General features: G+C 47.8%; 2 protein-coding genes across 16 annotated transcripts in view; one reads left to right on the forward strand and one right to left on the reverse strand.

Moving 5' to 3' along the window:
* ITSN2 (intersectin 2) overlaps window positions 1–8,102 on the forward strand; it is a 145,409-nt gene extending 137,307 nt beyond the window's left edge. For 11 of the 15 annotated variants that reach the window (XM_067008009.1, XM_067008011.1, XM_067008013.1 and 8 more), the window contains 7 exons: window positions 721–888; window positions 1,657–1,872; window positions 2,444–2,565; window positions 3,296–3,378; window positions 5,965–6,048; window positions 6,501–6,674; window positions 7,188–8,102. In XM_067008009.1, coding sequence (XP_066864110.1) covers window positions 721–888; window positions 1,657–1,872; window positions 2,444–2,565; window positions 3,296–3,378; window positions 5,965–6,048; window positions 6,501–6,674; window positions 7,188–7,345 — 1,005 coding nt within the window. In that variant the 3' untranslated portion in view covers window positions 7,346–8,102. Of the gene's footprint in view, window positions 1–720; window positions 889–1,640; window positions 1,873–2,443; window positions 2,566–2,755; window positions 3,379–5,964; window positions 6,049–6,500; window positions 6,675–7,187 lie in introns of those variants that run through there. The other 4 variants (XM_067008018.1, XM_067008015.1, XM_067008017.1 and 1 more) reach the window with 4 other exon arrangements.
* Window positions 8,103–10,915: 2,813 nt separating this feature from the next.
* On the reverse strand, window positions 10,916–16,908 carry FAM228A (family with sequence similarity 228 member A). Its single transcript, XM_067006929.1, is given in 8 exon segments — window positions 10,916–10,957; window positions 11,871–11,930; window positions 11,932–12,016; window positions 12,117–12,279; window positions 12,922–13,033; window positions 15,057–15,195; window positions 15,858–16,014; window positions 16,851–16,908. Coding segments are annotated over 8 exon segments (816 nt in total).
* Between the last annotated feature and the right edge of the window lie 560 nt (window positions 16,909–17,468).

Below are 17,468 nucleotides of genomic sequence, written 5' to 3' on the forward strand. Positions count from 1 at the left end.
ATGAATAATCACTATCAGTAGACTTTAAAAGTTCATCTCTTCAGGTTAGGTCAAGTTTTGCCACTAAATGAGTAATGAAAAAAGCTTTAGACTCTCAGAGCTGTTTCACGTTTTGGAACTGTAAATGAAGCACAGGAGTCGTCTACTGATGGGCCTGCTGATTTCCAGAGGGACCACACAAATTTGCATTCTCTATCTCTTTACCTTTGGAACATTAGTGTGAAGTCACTTCCCAGTGAAATGAATGTATTTTCCTACATGCTGACAACATGGTTTTATTGGTTTTTTTCCGTGGCAGGGGATTCATTGCTTTCAGCAGATTCCTCAGAAGGATCAATGACCCAAAAAATGTAATGAAATGTTTCTATTCAGGAAGTTAACATACTTATCAAAGGTGCAGTCAGTTTATACTGGAGGGTTCACCCTAAAGGCACATGGCTTAAGTTACTGGGGGAAGTAGGGAGGCACCCTTACACATACAGCCTATCCCCAGACCCAGCTAGAGGGCCACCAGAGACCCACAGGGCACTTGGTCTATGTAGCGCTTGGCCCACCCTCTTGTCACTGAGTCACCTGTCTCCCCGAGAACTCGGGAGCCCTGAGCCTCTCAGGGATAAAGGACTGTCTCGCCCACTATTGTATTTCCAGCGCCCAGCACCTGGCTGGCAGGGCAGGTGGAAGACTAAGACATCCCACATGATGCAGCCCCCTCTCTTCCAGATTCTGGAGAACACCCCAGAAAATCACGTAGACCACTCCTCTCTGAAGCTGGCCCTCGAGCGGGCAGAGGAGCTCTGCTCGCAAGTTAATGAAGGAGTTCGGGAGAAGGAAAATTCAGACCGACTGGAGTGGATCCAGACTCACGTGCAGTGTGAAGGTCTCGCGGAGGTGAGGCCTGTGGGGTTGGGGTGGGTGCCGCCAGGCAGCCTCTGGGTGGGGAACCGGGTTCTTGCCTTCCCCTAGCATAGATGGTCTGTGCCTCTCAGCTCAGCCCATGCAGACTCACCATCCTGCCCATTCTTTGGTTGTCATCTTCCTCTCTCATAAAGAGAGATGTTTTGAGTTATTTGAATTCAGCCGGTAGAATCAGTATTCTGTGGTTTTTTAAAGTAATTATTTTCACTGTGCCAGTTTGAACTTGGAAGAGAAATAAATGTAAGGATCTTCTGTGTAAAAGTGAATGATTACAGCCACATTCCCACCTAGAAGATCTACCGCACCTCCCCCCCTTTTGTTTAAGCATCTGTTTCTAATCTTAAACATTTAGACTCAACTTATAGAACACCAAAGACTCCATTGCGGTTACAGAAGAGAATGCAAAGCTTATTCAGTGTTTTTTTTTTGGACTGTGTTGGGTCTTCGTTTCTGTGCAAGGGCTTTCTCTAGTTGTGGCAACTTCATCGCGGTGCGGTGCGCGGGCCTCTCACTGTTGCGGCCTCTCTTGTTGCGGAGCACAGGCTCCAGACGTGCAGGCTCAGTAGTTGTGGCTCACGGGCCCAGTTGCTCCGCGGCATGTGGGATCCTCCCAGACCAGGGCTCGAACCCGTGTCCCCTGCCTTGGCAGGCAGACTCTCAACCACTGTGCACCAGGTCCAGGACACTGGCCTCACCCGGGGTGCTGGGAGTTAACGAAGTGACAGTTTCTTTCTCTTTAAGCAACTTGTTTTCAACTCCCTCACCAACTGCCTGGGGCCCCGCAAGCTCCTGCACAGCGGAAAGTTGTACAAGACCAAGAGCAACAAGGAGCTGCATGGGTTCCTCTTCAATGACTTCCTGCTTCTCACCTACATGGTCAAGCAGTTTGCTGTTTCCTCGGGCTCCGAGAAACTTTTCAGCTCTAAGTCCAACGCTCAATTCAAAATGTATAAAATGGTAAGTGTCACATTCCTGGCAGTAGCATCAAGAGCACAACGAGGTGTTTCCTTTACTTTAAGGACCTCCTTCACAGCCTGAGCCTTTCCTATCCTCATGGGACTCTCTGCATCTGCCTCCAGACGGCTCACGCTTCCTTTGTCACTTCCCAAGGAAGAAGCCTGGTGTGGCTGGGCCTTCCCTGTCCGCTGACAGCCACTAGCTGGATTCCGGCTTCCTCCCCAGCAAGCACAATGTGCGAGCCCACCTCCGTCCACATTCTGCATGGGGTCTCTCTGTAAAACCAAGGCTGACGCAAGGGTCAATTGTCAGTGCCTGGAGGAGAGACCCTGTCGCGTGAGCTGTCACAGACACTCGGAGCTCCTGTCCCCACTTTAGTAACATCTGATCTACACTAGATATTTACTTTCATGAAACAGAGGCAGTTTCTTTTCTCCTAAGTAAAGGGCTCTGGAAGCTAGACCCCTCTACTTCTCGACAAGGCTCTTCAGAACAGACAGTTCTCTGGATGTAGGAGGGTGGAGTGTTCTGACCCATTTCACAGCCTGTGTTTTGGCCCTAATTCTTTCAGCCCATTTTCCTGAATGAAGCGTTGGTGAAACTGCCCACAGACCCTTCCAGCGATGAGCCTGTCTTCCACATTTCTCACATTGACCGGGTCTACACCCTCCGAACAGACAACATTAACGAGAGGTCAGTCCTGACCACGTGTGACCTGCCTTGAGGCCTAGGGGAAAGCCTGACCTCTCCCTCCGCCATAAACCCACCTCCAGCCCGTGCTCACGCCCTACTAATTCCCCCTCCACCACAGTCCCACTGGCAGGCCTTGGTTTAGACGTGCCAGGTTACTGTAAACGCCTTTAACACACTTCCCTGCTTCCAGCCTCTCCTCGGGATCTTCTGACGTGGGACAGCCAACACCTCACTTCCTACTGCAATACCTCAGGGACAGTCTGTGCTCCTTCGCCTGCTCTCTGAGGCCGTCCCGTGCCTCTGGGTCTCAGTCCCACCCCTGCACTCCAGCCGGATTGTCTGCCCTCCCCCACCGCCCTCTGCATGGGTGCCTTCTTGCCTCCCTGCCTGGCCAGCTACGCGTCCTCTGTCCTTTGGGTGTAGCTCCTCCTCCTCTGTGTGCACAGCTCTCTGTGCAATAGAACCTGTCATTTGTCGTGCTGAGCTGCCATTGCATCTTCCATCTCTGTGCGCCCAGCACCTGACAAGTGCTTGGTGCCGTCAAGAACTTTCTAGAAATTCTCAGCTTGATCCTCAATTAGCAAACAAGTCCTTCAGTTGAATTACTGTGGAGTCTATGATTGGGAACTTCTCAAAGCCAAGGTTAGCGAGCACAGAGCTCTGGGGCTCCTGGTGGACCTGTGAGACGTGTGAGACATCTGCCCGATGGCGCTCTCTGCTTCTCCTCCAGGACGGCCTGGGTCCAGAAGATCAAGGCGGCATCTGAGCAGTACATCGACACCGAAAAGAAGAAACGGGAGAAGGCTTATCAAGGTAGTGGGGGGGGGGGGGGGCTGGGAGGGTTGGAACCAGCCACCAGGGGGCCCTGGGCACTGGGCGGGGTCCCAGCTTCAGGGCACAGGCTGCTGCTCCTGCTGTGAGGGGATAAGCAGGGACAGCCTGAAAGACCAGATTTGCTGCGAGCGAGCTCAGCAGAGCCCGCTCGGCCTCCCACAGCCGTTTCAAACCTCCTGGGGGCCTCCCTGAGCCCCCCGCACTGCCCCCTACATAGACAGGGGTCATCCAGTGCGAGCCGAGACCTCCCTTTTCTGTGGCAAAGTCTCTGTCCCTCCTCCCCACACACACTCTTCACTCCTGTTTCCAGGAAGAGAGGTCTGTCCTTTGCATAACCAGCCCCACCTCTGCTTGGTCCATTTTGCTCCATCAAACTTCACTTCTACGGCCTGTTTCCCCTCAGCTCATCCACACTCTGCTCCTCCTCCCCCACCCAGCCTCTACCCCAGCCCTCCTCCAGGTCCAGCCAGGGACCCCACACTCAGAGCCTTTCACTCCGCTTGCTGTCCCATCACTCTGTGCGAATGGCTTGCTCACACGACGTCAGTGACCACCCCCAACAACTTGGCTCGCATTCCCCAACAGCAGGAAATTGAGGTCCCTCCCTCCCCTGGACCCCATGACACCCCTGAGGGTCCTTCTACCATCAGATCTTCTTTCATCATCTCCTTCCTAGCTCTGCTTCCTCCCACCATACCCCGGGAGTTCTGAGCCTCTCTCCCAGTCACCCCAGCTTCAGTGGTCACGGCTGGCCTGCTGTCCCTGCAGCCCCTGCTCTCCAGAAACACTCGCACCACTCCTCCCGTGGGATTAATTAACCTCCTCCGAGAAGTAGCTCCTCCCGAGAATCTCAGTGGACGGTAGTATTGTCCTTGGGTGCACGCTGGAAATGTGCTGACCACCGCCATCCCCCCGCATCTCTAGACAGTTGCTGAGTCCCGCATGTTCTCTCCATGGTTCTCTTCCCCATTTGCATAGTCCTGTCCTCTCCTGGTGGCACAGCCCTATTAAGACCCTCCAGTCTCCCACCAGGCCCTTCCCTGACCAGTCCTCCCACTTAGGTTCCTGGCTGCTGGAGTTGCAGCTCTTTATGTTTTTTTATTCAGGTTTCCCTTATTTTGTTATATACTCCTGAAAGGTATATGTAAATTGGCTTTTGCTAATTGAATCCTATTTTAATGGTACTTTAAAGGCATGCTATTGAAAAATCAATGATTGAATCTTTTCAGAAAGCATATAATGATCTCTTAATTGGTCGAAGATAAATCAAAGTTTTTCTTAGTTTTGCTTAACACCATTATCTGTACATCTTATGCACTTTCCACGTGTTCCATTCTTTAGACGTTTATTACTTACTCTGTGCCAGGCCCTGTGCTAGGCTTAACTGGGCCTACAAAATGAATATGGCCCAGCCCTGCCTTCAAGGGGAACTGAATGCAAGTGCCTGCTGGGCGGGTGGACCCATAGGAGGGGTGGGCCACTTCTCACAGAGAAGGTTCTACTTGCCCTGAGCTTTGGAAAGTCAGTAGCTCACCAAGCAGCTTTTCTTTTAGTTTTTAAACCCCTAAGGGCAAACCCTGCTTAACTAACTTTATAGTTACCAAGATAATCTGAGTTCACTAACTCATTTCTCTCCATATTAAAAGTGTTTCTGAGTACCTCCTTAAATAGAATAAGGTCTTAAGTAAAAGTTTATAAGCTAAAGTGTTTACATGTAATTGGAATTATGGTGAGTGGTTAAGAAAGTAGACTTTGAGGACTTCCCTGGTGGTCCAGTCCACTTCCACTGCAGGGGGCATGGGTTCAATCCCTGGTTGGGGAACTAAGATCCCACATGCCACGCAGCACAGCCAAAAAATAATAACAATTAAAAATAAATTCTAAAAAAAGAAAGTGGACTTTGGTATCTGATGTTTTAAGTTTTGACCTTGCCGTTTAGAAGCTGTGACATAAGCATGTTATAGTCATTTCTAAGACTCAGTTTTCTCATGTATGACAATGGCAGTTATAAAGAGCTACCTTGTAAATGTGCAATGTAAATATTATAACTTATGTAAAAGTCGATCACATGCCTAACACAAAGTAAGTATCCAATAAATGCTAGCTGCTTTTAAGTGCTGAATGAATATAATGTATGATGATGTTATTACTATTACTACTTGCTAGGCAGTTGAGGGGTTAATACAAGGATGAATAAACAATCTGTGCTCTGCCATGGCCCCTCCTGACAGAGGGGATGGACTGACACAGAAGTTCAGACCCAGCAGGCTGTGGGATGCACAGAGGAGGGGAGGGATCCGGGAGGTGAGACTGGACCTGCACGGTGAAGGATGTGTAGGATGCTGATGGGCAGAGATGGTGGCGAGGTACCCTAGCAGGCGACACAGCCTGGGCAAAGTCAGAGCAGCCAGATGCTGCCAGGCCCAGTTCAGTGGCAGGTGAGGCTGGGGAGTGCTGGGGTTGGTCAGAAAGACAAGACTGTGAATATCTACAGCTTAGCTTCATCACTGTGCTGTCTGCCTTTTCAGAGAAGAAATTAACATCACTCGTCTTCCTCTTTTGTAGCTCGCTCTCAAAAGTCTTCAGGCATCGGGCGTCTGATGGTGCATGTCATTGAAGCTACAGAACTAAAAGCCTGTAAACCAAATGGTAAATGCTTCTTTCATTCAACTGGTGTGGTAACTACCCTGCTCTTTGCTGATGACTCTTCTGAACATTGAATAACGGGACACTTTTAAAAAGTCAGTATTTCCAGTGCCACTAAAATGGTTATTGGACCAATATTATTATCACTCTAGTTTCCCAATAAATACCGATGCCTCCTTCCTCAGTGCTTCTGAGTGGAGAAAGCAGGAAGCAAGCTGCACTGACACATGCTCATGGGGAGAGCCCTGGCGTTCGAGCCTACAGTCAGTCCCTCCCCAGGTTTATGACGCTGTCAGCACTGGGAACAGAGACCACAAGGCAGACGCAGACCCTCAGGCAGTGACCCCTGCAGCCATGGTCTGTAGAGAAACATCTGTTTAGATCCTGGTCTGCTCAAAGAAGGCCCTGTTGTCACATGCCACATGCCACATGTATATTGGTTTGTTTTTGTTCAGGAAAGAGCAATCCATATTGTGAAATCAGCATGGGCTCCCAGAGCTACACCACCAGAACCCTTCAGGACACACTAAATCCCAAGTGGAATTTTAACTGCCAGTTCTTTATTAAGGATCTTTATCAGGATGTGCTGTGTCTTACGATGTTCGACAGAGACCAGTTTTCACCAGATGGTACAGTATAACTCGGGCGGGGGTGGGGGCGAGGATATGAAGCTTCCCCCACAGTCTAGGACCTGGGGTCTGGAAGCAGGGTGCTTAGCCTTGTTTTCACCCCAAGACACCTAAGGGCAGTGACACAGGCCATGGTCCTCAGCAGCTCTCAGTGGCTGCAGGTGGGGTACCTTCTCAGGGGAAAGGGGGGGTGGCCTCAGGTGTGTTTCAGGTCTTTGACCCCAGTCAGCCCTGCTTACCTAATGGAAATGGTGTGCTCCTGGCACCTACTGAATGGGTGAGCCATTCCCTGACCAAAGAGGCTTGGATTCCCAGCAGTTTGAGTTTCCCTCACACAAATATCTTGTTCTCCATGCATCCATCCATTCACAGTATCCAACAGCCATTAACCAAAAGAAGTTACTTGTTTTGAATTTGAAAGTTTTATGAATCCTGTTTCAGACACTCCTTCTGTGATGGTTTTTTAACAGTTTTTTAAAGAAGACTTTTGACTCTCACTTGTCTATTCACCAGATTTCCTGGGTCGCACTGAAGTTCCAGTGGCAAAAATTCGAACAGAACAGGAGAGCAAAGGCCCTACAACCCGCCGACTGCTGCTGCATGAGGTCCCCACCGGGGAGGTCTGGGTCCGCTTTGACCTGCAGCTTTTTGAGCAAAAAACTGTCCTGTAGGGGCCTTAGGGATCTGCCCACTAGGCTGGGGCTGGAGAAGATAGCCGGTGCTGCCCCTGAGCTGGCGGAGCGTCACGCCGCTTCATCCATCACAAGGCCACACGTGCTGGGGCCTCTATTTTATTGCACAGTAAATCGCTAGCAATCTATGCAAACATGATCTTCCCTATAAATAAACCAAACCCCATAGCACAGTGCCTTGTATTCGTGTTAACATGTTCGGCTGTGTTTAGATGCCAGGATTTCCATTTTCAGGGCTATAAAAAGTATTACGTGGAAATGAGGCATCAGACCACCAGACGTAATTACCACTTGGTTGAATGTGTCCACTGTGGGTGGTTTGGGTGACACTGTAACCATTCCACACCACGTGACCTCCGCCGGGTCACAGCCACTCAGGAGGTGAAGGACTGGGAAGAAATGCTGCAGCCTCAGCGTGGGAACAGCCTGATTACGGAAATAGTGTCCACTTGTGCACTGAATAAAAACAGAAACTTGATCATTTTATTCCTGATTAGATTTTATCATTCTCTGCTGAGACAATATAGTTTGAAATCTAAGGGGGAAAGCTTGATTTACTTTAAATACTGTGAACTCTAATGATGCGGAAAATATTTTTCAACGTTAATTTTCTGATGTATAAATTATTTATGTAAATTCCTTGTTTTTGCGTATGTCATAGGACATGCATCTTTAAGCTTTATCATTGCCAATATGTACAGAAAGAGAATAAAAATATGTTTATGAATGTAACTTCAAAGCCTGACTGATTTACTTTCTATGTGAAAGGCTTTTAAAAGGTAATTTCAGGGGCTGCTTGTAATGAATCCAAGTCTCCTTTCTGCAACGGTGAGAAAAACCAAGGACAGAATGTGGCGGGGGAGTAGTCAGGAGACCCCAGGGCCTCGTCTGACTGCCATTGACTTGCTCTGTGACTCTGGTCACTTTACCTCCTGTTTCTGGGGCTTGGTTTCTTTGATGGCTAGAATGGATGATCTCTGGGGGAGCTAGAGCGTTCCCTTTTGGGTGCCTCTGTTTGCCTAGCTGAGCAGACAGCTCAGGGGTAACTCAGCCATGAAGAAAACGCACAGGTATTAAAGGTCATCAGCGGTCCCTCAGCCCCTCCAGCCCCAGAAGCACCTGTCTCCCTCCCCCTGCCCCCATGCTGCCAGAGACACATCCACACCTCTCAGAGCTGTTTACTCAGCCTCTGGATTTTGAAATGTGAACTCTGTCTTGAACACTGATAAAAATAAGGTCTTTCTTACACACTAAATCCCTGGGTTAGTGAGTACAACTGGAAAAAGATCTGCCTTTTGGAAGGAATCACACAGGCTGCAGAAGTCCTGATTTCTCAGGGAGCAGGTGTTCCAGGTTCTCTAGCAGCTAGAAGGAAGGATTCAAATGTCCCCTCACCATAGTCTCTGTTTCTGCCTAAAAATAATCACTGGACAAAGAAAAACTGGAAAACAATTCAGAATATTCAAGGAAAAAAAATCCATCATTCCAGGTATTGATCCTGGGCACTGATGGGCTAAAACACAGACCTAAAAGAAATACGCCCCAGTGTCAAAGGAAGAGACCCTCAATATCTGAACCCAGACAATTAAGAATGTTGCTCAGTTTAGGGAAAGTCTGGCTGCTCAGGTTCAGCCGCACTGAGCAAAGCAAACTGCTGATCTTCTACAGGGTTCTGAGACTTGAGCTGTGTTGGTTATGGAGGCAGGCGTGCGCTGATGTTCACAAGTCTGCCTCTGACCAGCTGACTTTGAAAGCATACAGCTGCCACTGATGGGTCAGGCAGGCTTAAAACCAGTTCTGGGGTTACCTGTGACCATAGCTATAGGATAATCCTTTCCTGGGAATGTGGGACTTCCTCACTGGGATGAATGTGGCTAGTGCCATGTCTCCATGTCTAGATATGTTAGCATTCTTGTGGGACTTAGGACAGAGGAGCCTGCAAGAGGTGAGTCAGACAACTATGAAGTTACAGAGGATAGTTAATGGCAGTACTTCCAGCAAGTCCAGTCACCCCCTTTGATGGAGGAACGTGGCACTGCTCCGTAAGAAATCACATTCTCTCCTGACAAAAACGGGAGGCTGATTTTCTGAAGGGCAAGGAAGGGACTACCTTACAATACCTACCCCTCCGGGGGAAGGACTGAGTGGCTGGAGGAGGGCCCAGCAAGCCCCTCCTGTGCTTTTCAGGATCAGGGTGCCCAGGCGGGCAAGCGGGACAGCTCCACCCTCTGAAAGGGGACCCAAATTCTGAGCAGTCTAACATCACAAAGTCTGAGTGACTTCGAGGAGATCGAGTGCCCTGGTGAATGACCGTGTGCTTTGGCACCAGAGGGAATGGACGTGGGATAGAGAACACCACCACTTTCAAACCGTGCTGCTGACCTGGAGCGAGTTAGCAAACCTCTGAGCTTTGTGTAATAGGAGGTGATAATACTACCTTGCTGGGAAATATTTTAAATGAATACACAGTACCTCACGCAGTTCCTGATTCACAAGGAGAGCTCAATAAACAGTAACTTACTATTTGGATATTCCTCAGTTTAGGGAAAGTCTGGCTGGTCAGGCTGAGCTGCACTGAGCAAAGCAAACTGCTGATCTTCTACTTTCTATTTCTTTCTTCTGTTTTTCCACTTCTGGAGAGGAAAAATGTTGGCAGCGTTTTAACTGTTGTAGAAACACTGCAAAGTAAAGGTCAGCAAAGCTTTGTTACAAACGGCCCCTTATGGGGCGCAGTTCCGGGCGTGGCCGGGTGCTGCCCCAGGACCTCTGCTGTCATCACTCTTCTTTCCATGGGCTGTGACCCCCACCTCTGCTGGCCTTCCCCAGCCACCCAGGATCTGGGTCTGTGCCGTCTGGTTCCTAAACCTATTGACAGAAGAGCTGAGTGTAGGGTGGGGAAGAGGGGCTCACGGGACAGGGAGGAACTTCCCAGCTGATTCCAACTGACACTCATCTTCCAGGCGGCTTCCCAGCCAGCCCTCCCCTCACCTTACCCTCACTCTCTCTGGGGTCTGCACCTCTCAGACAGGGCTTCCCGTGTCTCTGGACTCCACACAGCACTAACTTTCTGTGGTGTGGCAGAGAGGACCAGCTGTCCGTGAGACGCCAGCTCTCCCTGCCACAGTGCTGAGCAGCAGGGACTGCTCTTCCCAGCACCCCCTGCCCCCTGCAGTTAGGGGCCGCCTTATGACTTGGTCCTGGGGGCCCACCTACACCCCCAGGGCAGACCTCCTCCATGACCTCTTCCCTTTTGAGGTTCACAGGAATGAGTTTCTGAGGCAAGATTGGCAGCCAGGTGCTGGAGATGAGAAACGTTCCTTCAGCCAGTCAGAAAGACTGCATGAAAGAGGGACAGCCTGCCAACCTGCTGATCCACCGGCTCTGGTACAGAAGCAAAAAATAAATTTCCAGTGTACATAACCCACACTCCACTTTTTGATCTCTTGAGAGCAACAGTTAGGCTGTCCTACCGTAAGGGCCTGGCTGACCACAGTCACGTTCCAACCTGACTGAGGAGCTGGCTCCCCGTGCTCTCAGATAGAATTACGCTCAAAGGTTGTAACTTACCACATAAGAGGCATCCGTTTCTCTCTGGACAGACAGGAGAAAAACAGGATTGGGTAGGAGTTGGGTCACAAAATACCTATCTAACAAGGTTTTCAAGCTAGAGAGAAGGACAGCCCCTCGCGCTTTGTGTGTGGTGGAGGGAAAGAGCCAGGCTGGTGAGTGAAGGAGAGACGCAAAAATCTACAGTTTGCTCAGAGTGGCAGGAACCCGCTACCTACCAAGTGCCCGAAGCCTACCCTGGAAGTGTCCTAACCCTCCGGCTTCAGGGTACAGGGTGTGGGAGAGAGGACGGAAGGGGAAATAGACCGTGAGCTGTCAGCTGTGCCAACCGGGGTGTGAGCTCTGGGTAGGAAATCTGTGCATGGAAATTTCCTGCACATAAAGGCCTTTCATATATATAAACTATCATTTTGCCCTAATTTTTTTTTTAGTATAAATTTCATTTCAAAAGATTCCCACCTATTGTGACCAAACTATGGAGAACAAAATTTTTGGTCTGGTTTGGATGTAATAAGCAGTAAATAATGGCAGGAGAGCAAAAACTCAGAAAAAAAGAGCTGAGAAGATCTTGGAGGGAAGATCCCCTCTGGCCAGGTTTTCCCTCACCTTATGAAGGGCACAATCTGTCCCCCAGAAGTGGGGTCCGGGGTCCCACAATCTCCTTCCTGAGTGTCTTTACCCAAGGCTCTCCTGCTAAAGGGTGCCTTTCCATGCAGCAGTACTGAGCCCAGAAGACCCCCCACCACTTCTGCATGAAATAAATCCTCCTTCTGCCTCCTCTTTCTCACTCCCTTCTTTGGCTACTACTGCCTGTTCTGCCCTTGGAATCTGTCTGAGAGGAAGGGATTTGTCAATGGATTCTGGACTCTGCTTGCTATCTGTCGGATGTTACACAACTCTGCCATCCCAGCACTGTTTCCCCCAGAGCTCTGCTCACCAGACTCTTCTTTTCATGCTTTTTACTCTCCTGGCCAAGCTTCGAGGAATAAAACTGCCTTTTCAAAAAGAGTCTGACTTAGGTCACCAGTCGTTTTCTCTTTATCAAGCAGATATTTCTCTTCTGCACAGACAAGCTTTTCAGGACTGCAAAAAAAAGTAGAAAAAATTTATCATAACTCAGTATAAACAGAATTGTACCATTCAATAACTGTCTGAAAATTAAGTTAATGAACTAAATACTCACTTTATGAAAAAGAGAGACTGAGGGCTTCCCTGGTGGCGCAGTGGTTGAGAGTCCGCCTGCTGATGCAGGGGACACGGGTTCATGCCCCGGTCCAGGAAGATCCCACATGCCGCAGAGCAGCTAGGCCCGTGAGCCATGGCCACTGAGCCTGTGCGTCCGGAGCCTGTGCTCCGCAACGGGAGAGGCCACAACAGTGAGAGGCCCGCGTACCGCAAAAAAAAAAAAAAAAAAAAAGAGAGAGAAAGACTGAGAAAACATCACTTGGTGGCCGTCAATCAATCAGTCTGCCCCACCCACACCTCTGCTGATGCCACTTTTAGGCAGTAAGTCATATGACCTTCTCAGGCTGTGGCTGAGGCACCTGGCCTAGAGCCTCAGTCCCTAGAGTTGTAATTGGGACAGAGGGGCTCCAGGCAGCCTTAGAGGGTTCAGACCAGAAAGGCAGGACCAGGGCATCCATTTTCCAGGACATGCGCAAGACAGCAGAGAAAGAGAAAGGAAGCAGGTTCACAAAGAGAAGCTTTGACGAAGGCCACATAGTCCCAAAGAGGAAAGGACCGGCCTCATGGTCCCTCAAGTGGCCTGGCTATCTTTCTGACTGCTATGGTCTGAATGTTTGTGTCCCCCCAAAATTCAGATGTTAAAACACACCCCCCAATGTGATGTTATTAGGAGGTGAGGTGTTTGGGAGGTGATTAGGTCATGAGGGCAGAGACCTCATAAATGGGATTAGTGACCTTATAAAACAGGCATAAGAGAGTTCCCTCACCCCTTCCACAGTGTGAAACAGAAAGCAGGCCCTTACCAGACACTGAATCTGCCGGCACCTTGATCTTGGACTTCCTTGCCTCCACAGCTGAGAGAAATATATTTCTGTCATTTATAAGCCACTCAGTATCGTATCCTGTTATAGCAGCCTGAACAGACGGAGACACTGACTGTGGCTTCCATGACAGACTGATGCTTTCTAACATACCCAGGCCCCCTTGCCTTTTTTTTTAACTTGAGAAGGACTCTGCTTTTTGTAATCAAACTGTCTCTAACATAGCCACCTTGCTCTTAAGTCCTTTTCTTACTTTTATTGAACAGCCACCTGAGGTACCTCCAGGAGTGTCCTCTCAGAATGTTTCCCAGGGCTGTCTCCACTCCTGCCCTGGGAAGCCCAGGCCTATCTAGAGAAATCACCTCCTCCTTCATTCCTCCATTCCTTCCTTCCCTCCTTCATTCATTCATTCATTCATCCCACAAGCATTTACTCATCATCTACAATGTTCCAGCTAAGTGCTGGGAGCACCAAGATAAGTTAGCAGCCCCTTCCCTCAAGGGGCTCGCTGCAGAGGCAAGAGGCAAATGGGGGAGTAGAGGTACATCATCGTGTGATAATCCTCTCAAGTGCTGACTTGACCAAGATATTTCTGTTCTTTAGTATATTTCTTTTCTTTAGGGAGTGGGGATTTTTTAGAAGAAGCCCGAAAAGGTGGCAGGGCTTAGAGGGCACCTTATGTGCTATGTTGAGTCTGGACATTATTGGAAGGGTTATGGGAAGCTACTGAAGGGTTTTCTGTTGGGGAGGGTTGATCACTTCAAAAAGGTGGAGAGGTAGAGAGTCCATCAGAAGAGACAGACCCAAGGGCAGAATACCAGTTAAGGAGCTATGACTGTCTATAAAGGCTGAGGAGCCAGAGAAGGGAGATGAGGAAATAAAGCAATATAAAGTCTTTATCTTGCTAGGGGATAGGGAGTTAAATAATTATTGACATTTAAATAAAAATATTTGTTAACAGACCTACTAGAGCATGGACTTGAGGATATGGGGAGGGGGAAGGGTAAGCTGTGACGATGTGAGAGAGTGGCAGGGACATATACACACTACCAAATGTAAATTAGATAGCTAGTGGGAAGCTACAGCATAGCACAGGGAGTTCACCTCTGTACTTAGTGACCACCTAGAGGGGTGGGATAGGGAGGGTGGGAGGGAGGGTGACAAAAGAGGGAAGAGTTATGGGAACATATGTATATGTATAACTGATTCACTTTGTTGTAAAAGAGAAACTAACACACTATTGTAAAACAGTTATACTCAAATAAAGATGTTAAAAAAAAAAAAAAAGGTTCTGAAGAACCTAGGGGCAGGACAGGAATAAAGACGCAGACATAGAGAATGGACTTGAGGACACGGGGAGGGGGAAAGGTAAGCTGGGACGAAGTGAGAGAGTGGTATGGACATCTACACACTAGCAAATGTAAAACAGATAGCTAGTGGGAAGCAGCCACATAGCACAGGGAGATCAGCTTGGTGCTCTGTGACCACCTAGAGGGGTGGGAGGGAGACGCAAGAGGGAGGGGATATGGGGATATATGTATATGTACAGATGATTCACTTTGTTATAAAGCAGAAACTAACACAGCATTGTAAAGCAATTATACTCCAATAAAGATGTGAAAAACAAAAACAAAAACAAAAACAAATATTTGTTAAAACCGATAAAGAAACCATGAAACCAGAAATAGAACATAAAACTTCCAAATCATAAGAAAACAGGAACAAAGTAGTGTTGTTCATTCCAGCAAAACTCAGGATGGGGGGGATAAAAAGGAAACACCAAGAAAACACAACAGGACTTTTTCTTTTTTTTCTTTCTCTTTCTCTCTCTCTTTCTTTCTTTCTCTCTTTCTTTCTCTTTTTTTTTTTTTTTGTAGAATTTAGAAGTCTGCACAGACTGACACTCCTGCTGCAAAAACTAGAGAAAAATAAAAAGAATTCATCTCCTCCCGGCCCCACAAAATTCATATTTTAAAGTCTTTGGACAGCAGTGTAAACAATTCCAGAGAGGAAAGAGCCCTTCCAGAATGAGCTGGCAATCTCTGGCTACTTTGTCCCCTGGGAGCTTTGGCCAACATCAGGTAGCAGGGACTGACTCCTCCATGCCCCCGGCATACCTTTGGTGGATCTTTCCTCCTAGGGCCTGGTGCTGTCCTGGAAAGTGAGTAGTCAACCTTGTTCTGAACACCACCCCACCCTGGGGAGGGGGGAGTCAAATCAGAGCCCTGAGTATAGACAGCCTTCCCCAAAACCCATCTGAAAAAGAACCAAATAAAATGCTAGAACTATAAAAATAAAACAATTGAAAATAAGAACTCAGTGGGTAGGTTTAACAACAGATTATTAGACACAACTGAAGAGATAATTAGTAAAAGTACCTAGTATCAAATATGGGGCAACAAAAAGGATGGGAAATACACAAGAAACGGTAAGAGACAGGGAGTACAATGAGAAAATCTAAAATATGTTTAACTGGAGTACCAGAAAGAACGTAGAGAGAGAATATGGCAGAGGTAACAATCAAAGAGAAAATGAATGACAACTTCCCAGAACTGACTGAAGATATCACTTTACAGATACCAAAAGACCCATGAATCCTGAGTAGGATAAATAAAAAGAAATCCGCATCTAGAAACATCATGGAAAACTACTAAAATCAAAGACAATGAGAAAATCTTAAAGGCATCCAGAGAAAAAGATAATTATCTTCAAAGGAACAACAGTAGGATGGGCAATTGAAAGAGCAAAAGACGGGGGATGTATGTTGAAAGAAAATGTCTGCCAACCTAACATTCTTAATCCTGTGAGAACAGCCTTTAAGAATGAAAGTAAAATCTTGAAAAGGCTACATACTGTGTGATTCCAACTATATGACATTCTGTAAAAGGCAAAACTATAGACACAGCAAAAAGACCTACCTGCATTTGCTACGAGTTTTGCTTCCCACAGGCCTTGCAGAAGCTTTGGGCTGCTCTTTTGGAAACACTCTGTGGAAACTGAAAGTCAGCTGGGGCAATCTGGCATACTGTCTGGCCTTCTCTAGTTCTTTAAATTCTTTTAAGGTACATTGTTTTCCTACAGGAAGATAAAAATCTAAATCAACACTCTTAAAGTCAACTCTAGTAACTCTTGGAGTAGGAAATCACTTGACAATTGAAGTCTCTAGAGACAAAGCCCCATGATCACAAAGTTCCCGTCTTGTACTAAAAAACAGCCGTCTGCTCTTCATCCAACTCTTGCTGTCTTCTAAACAGAGGATCACAGAACGGTGGGGCCATAACCTGTGAGAAAATGACTCTTTGAGGACCCAAGTACCGTTTGTATTAAGCATTTTAAATCTGACTGAAACATTCGAGTGTGGCCTTACTCTATACCAACTCGGCTGAGAATAAGGACCCAGGAATAATGTCATACACAGCAAGGGAAGCGTAAGTGCCACCTGCCTCACACTAGGATATTTCACTGAGCCTTAAGTGGCTGAATGGAGTAAGGGCCACCCAAAGAGAAGACACATACTCTTGTTCAGAGTTCTACAGTATCACTGCATCAGTCAACAAATATCTGCTAATGCCACCACGTGCTGCATCCCAGCAAGATCCTGTCCTTGAGGATCTCTCAGTCTAGAACAGACAAGTCATAGACAACGACCACCTTGTCACGAGAGGCGTCAGCTCGGGTGCTTTAGGAGCACAAGGCAGAGCCCTAAGCCGGCTTGGGAGGAAGAGCGCCCCCTTGGGGGCTGACCACTGGTCTCTAAGGGCCCGTGAGAACCGCAGGGCAGGAGAACATCAGTGTGCTGAGGGTGAGGGACCAGCTACAGAGGTCGTGGAGGAAGGTGATTTTATCCTCCCCCAACCAAGTATAGGCTTTGGACAGAGGGACTATTTTCCCTTCTTAACTTCCCCACACACTTGACCTTGACCCAATGCTGTTTGCAAGGACAACATCCACTGAATGAGGAGACAGCATGATGACTAACTAACACAATACAGTGAGTCCCCCAGAGCCAAAAGAACCTTCCTATCTTCACAACCATGATCTGCCTTGGTTTTCAGGAGAGGCAAAATAAACCACTTTTCCCTTCAGAGCCACACACATTTTTTTAATGAATAGTATTATCAGATGGTCACTTTTGCTACACAGGAGTAAAATACCTGAAACCTACATCTCAAAATTTTAACGCCTATATTGTCGGTTTAAAATGTGAAGACTCATTACAAGTTCAACTACTGGCTCCCTGGGCGGCCTTTCTTGCATCCCTCCTTTCACCTCCCCTAGAAAGCTCTCCCTGCACTGGTTCTGTGACACTCTCGTCACATTCACTGTCCACTTATCTTCCCCTACCTCCTGGGCTTCCAGTTTGCTGAATGTGAGTGGATGGATGAATGAATGAATGGATGAATCATCACACACATGCAAGTGCCTTTTTCACAATGTTAATTCCCAAGTAGTCGAAATTACTTTGGGTTCCTAATCTAAAACTCAGAGGAAATGCTTTTGTGATTTTTTTTAAATGAATGCAGAATAAC

This window comes from Kogia breviceps, chromosome 11 (genome assembly GCF_026419965.1).
Source record: "Kogia breviceps isolate mKogBre1 chromosome 11, mKogBre1 haplotype 1, whole genome shotgun sequence".
In the NCBI taxonomy this organism is placed as follows: domain Eukaryota; kingdom Metazoa; phylum Chordata; class Mammalia; order Artiodactyla; family Physeteridae; genus Kogia; species Kogia breviceps.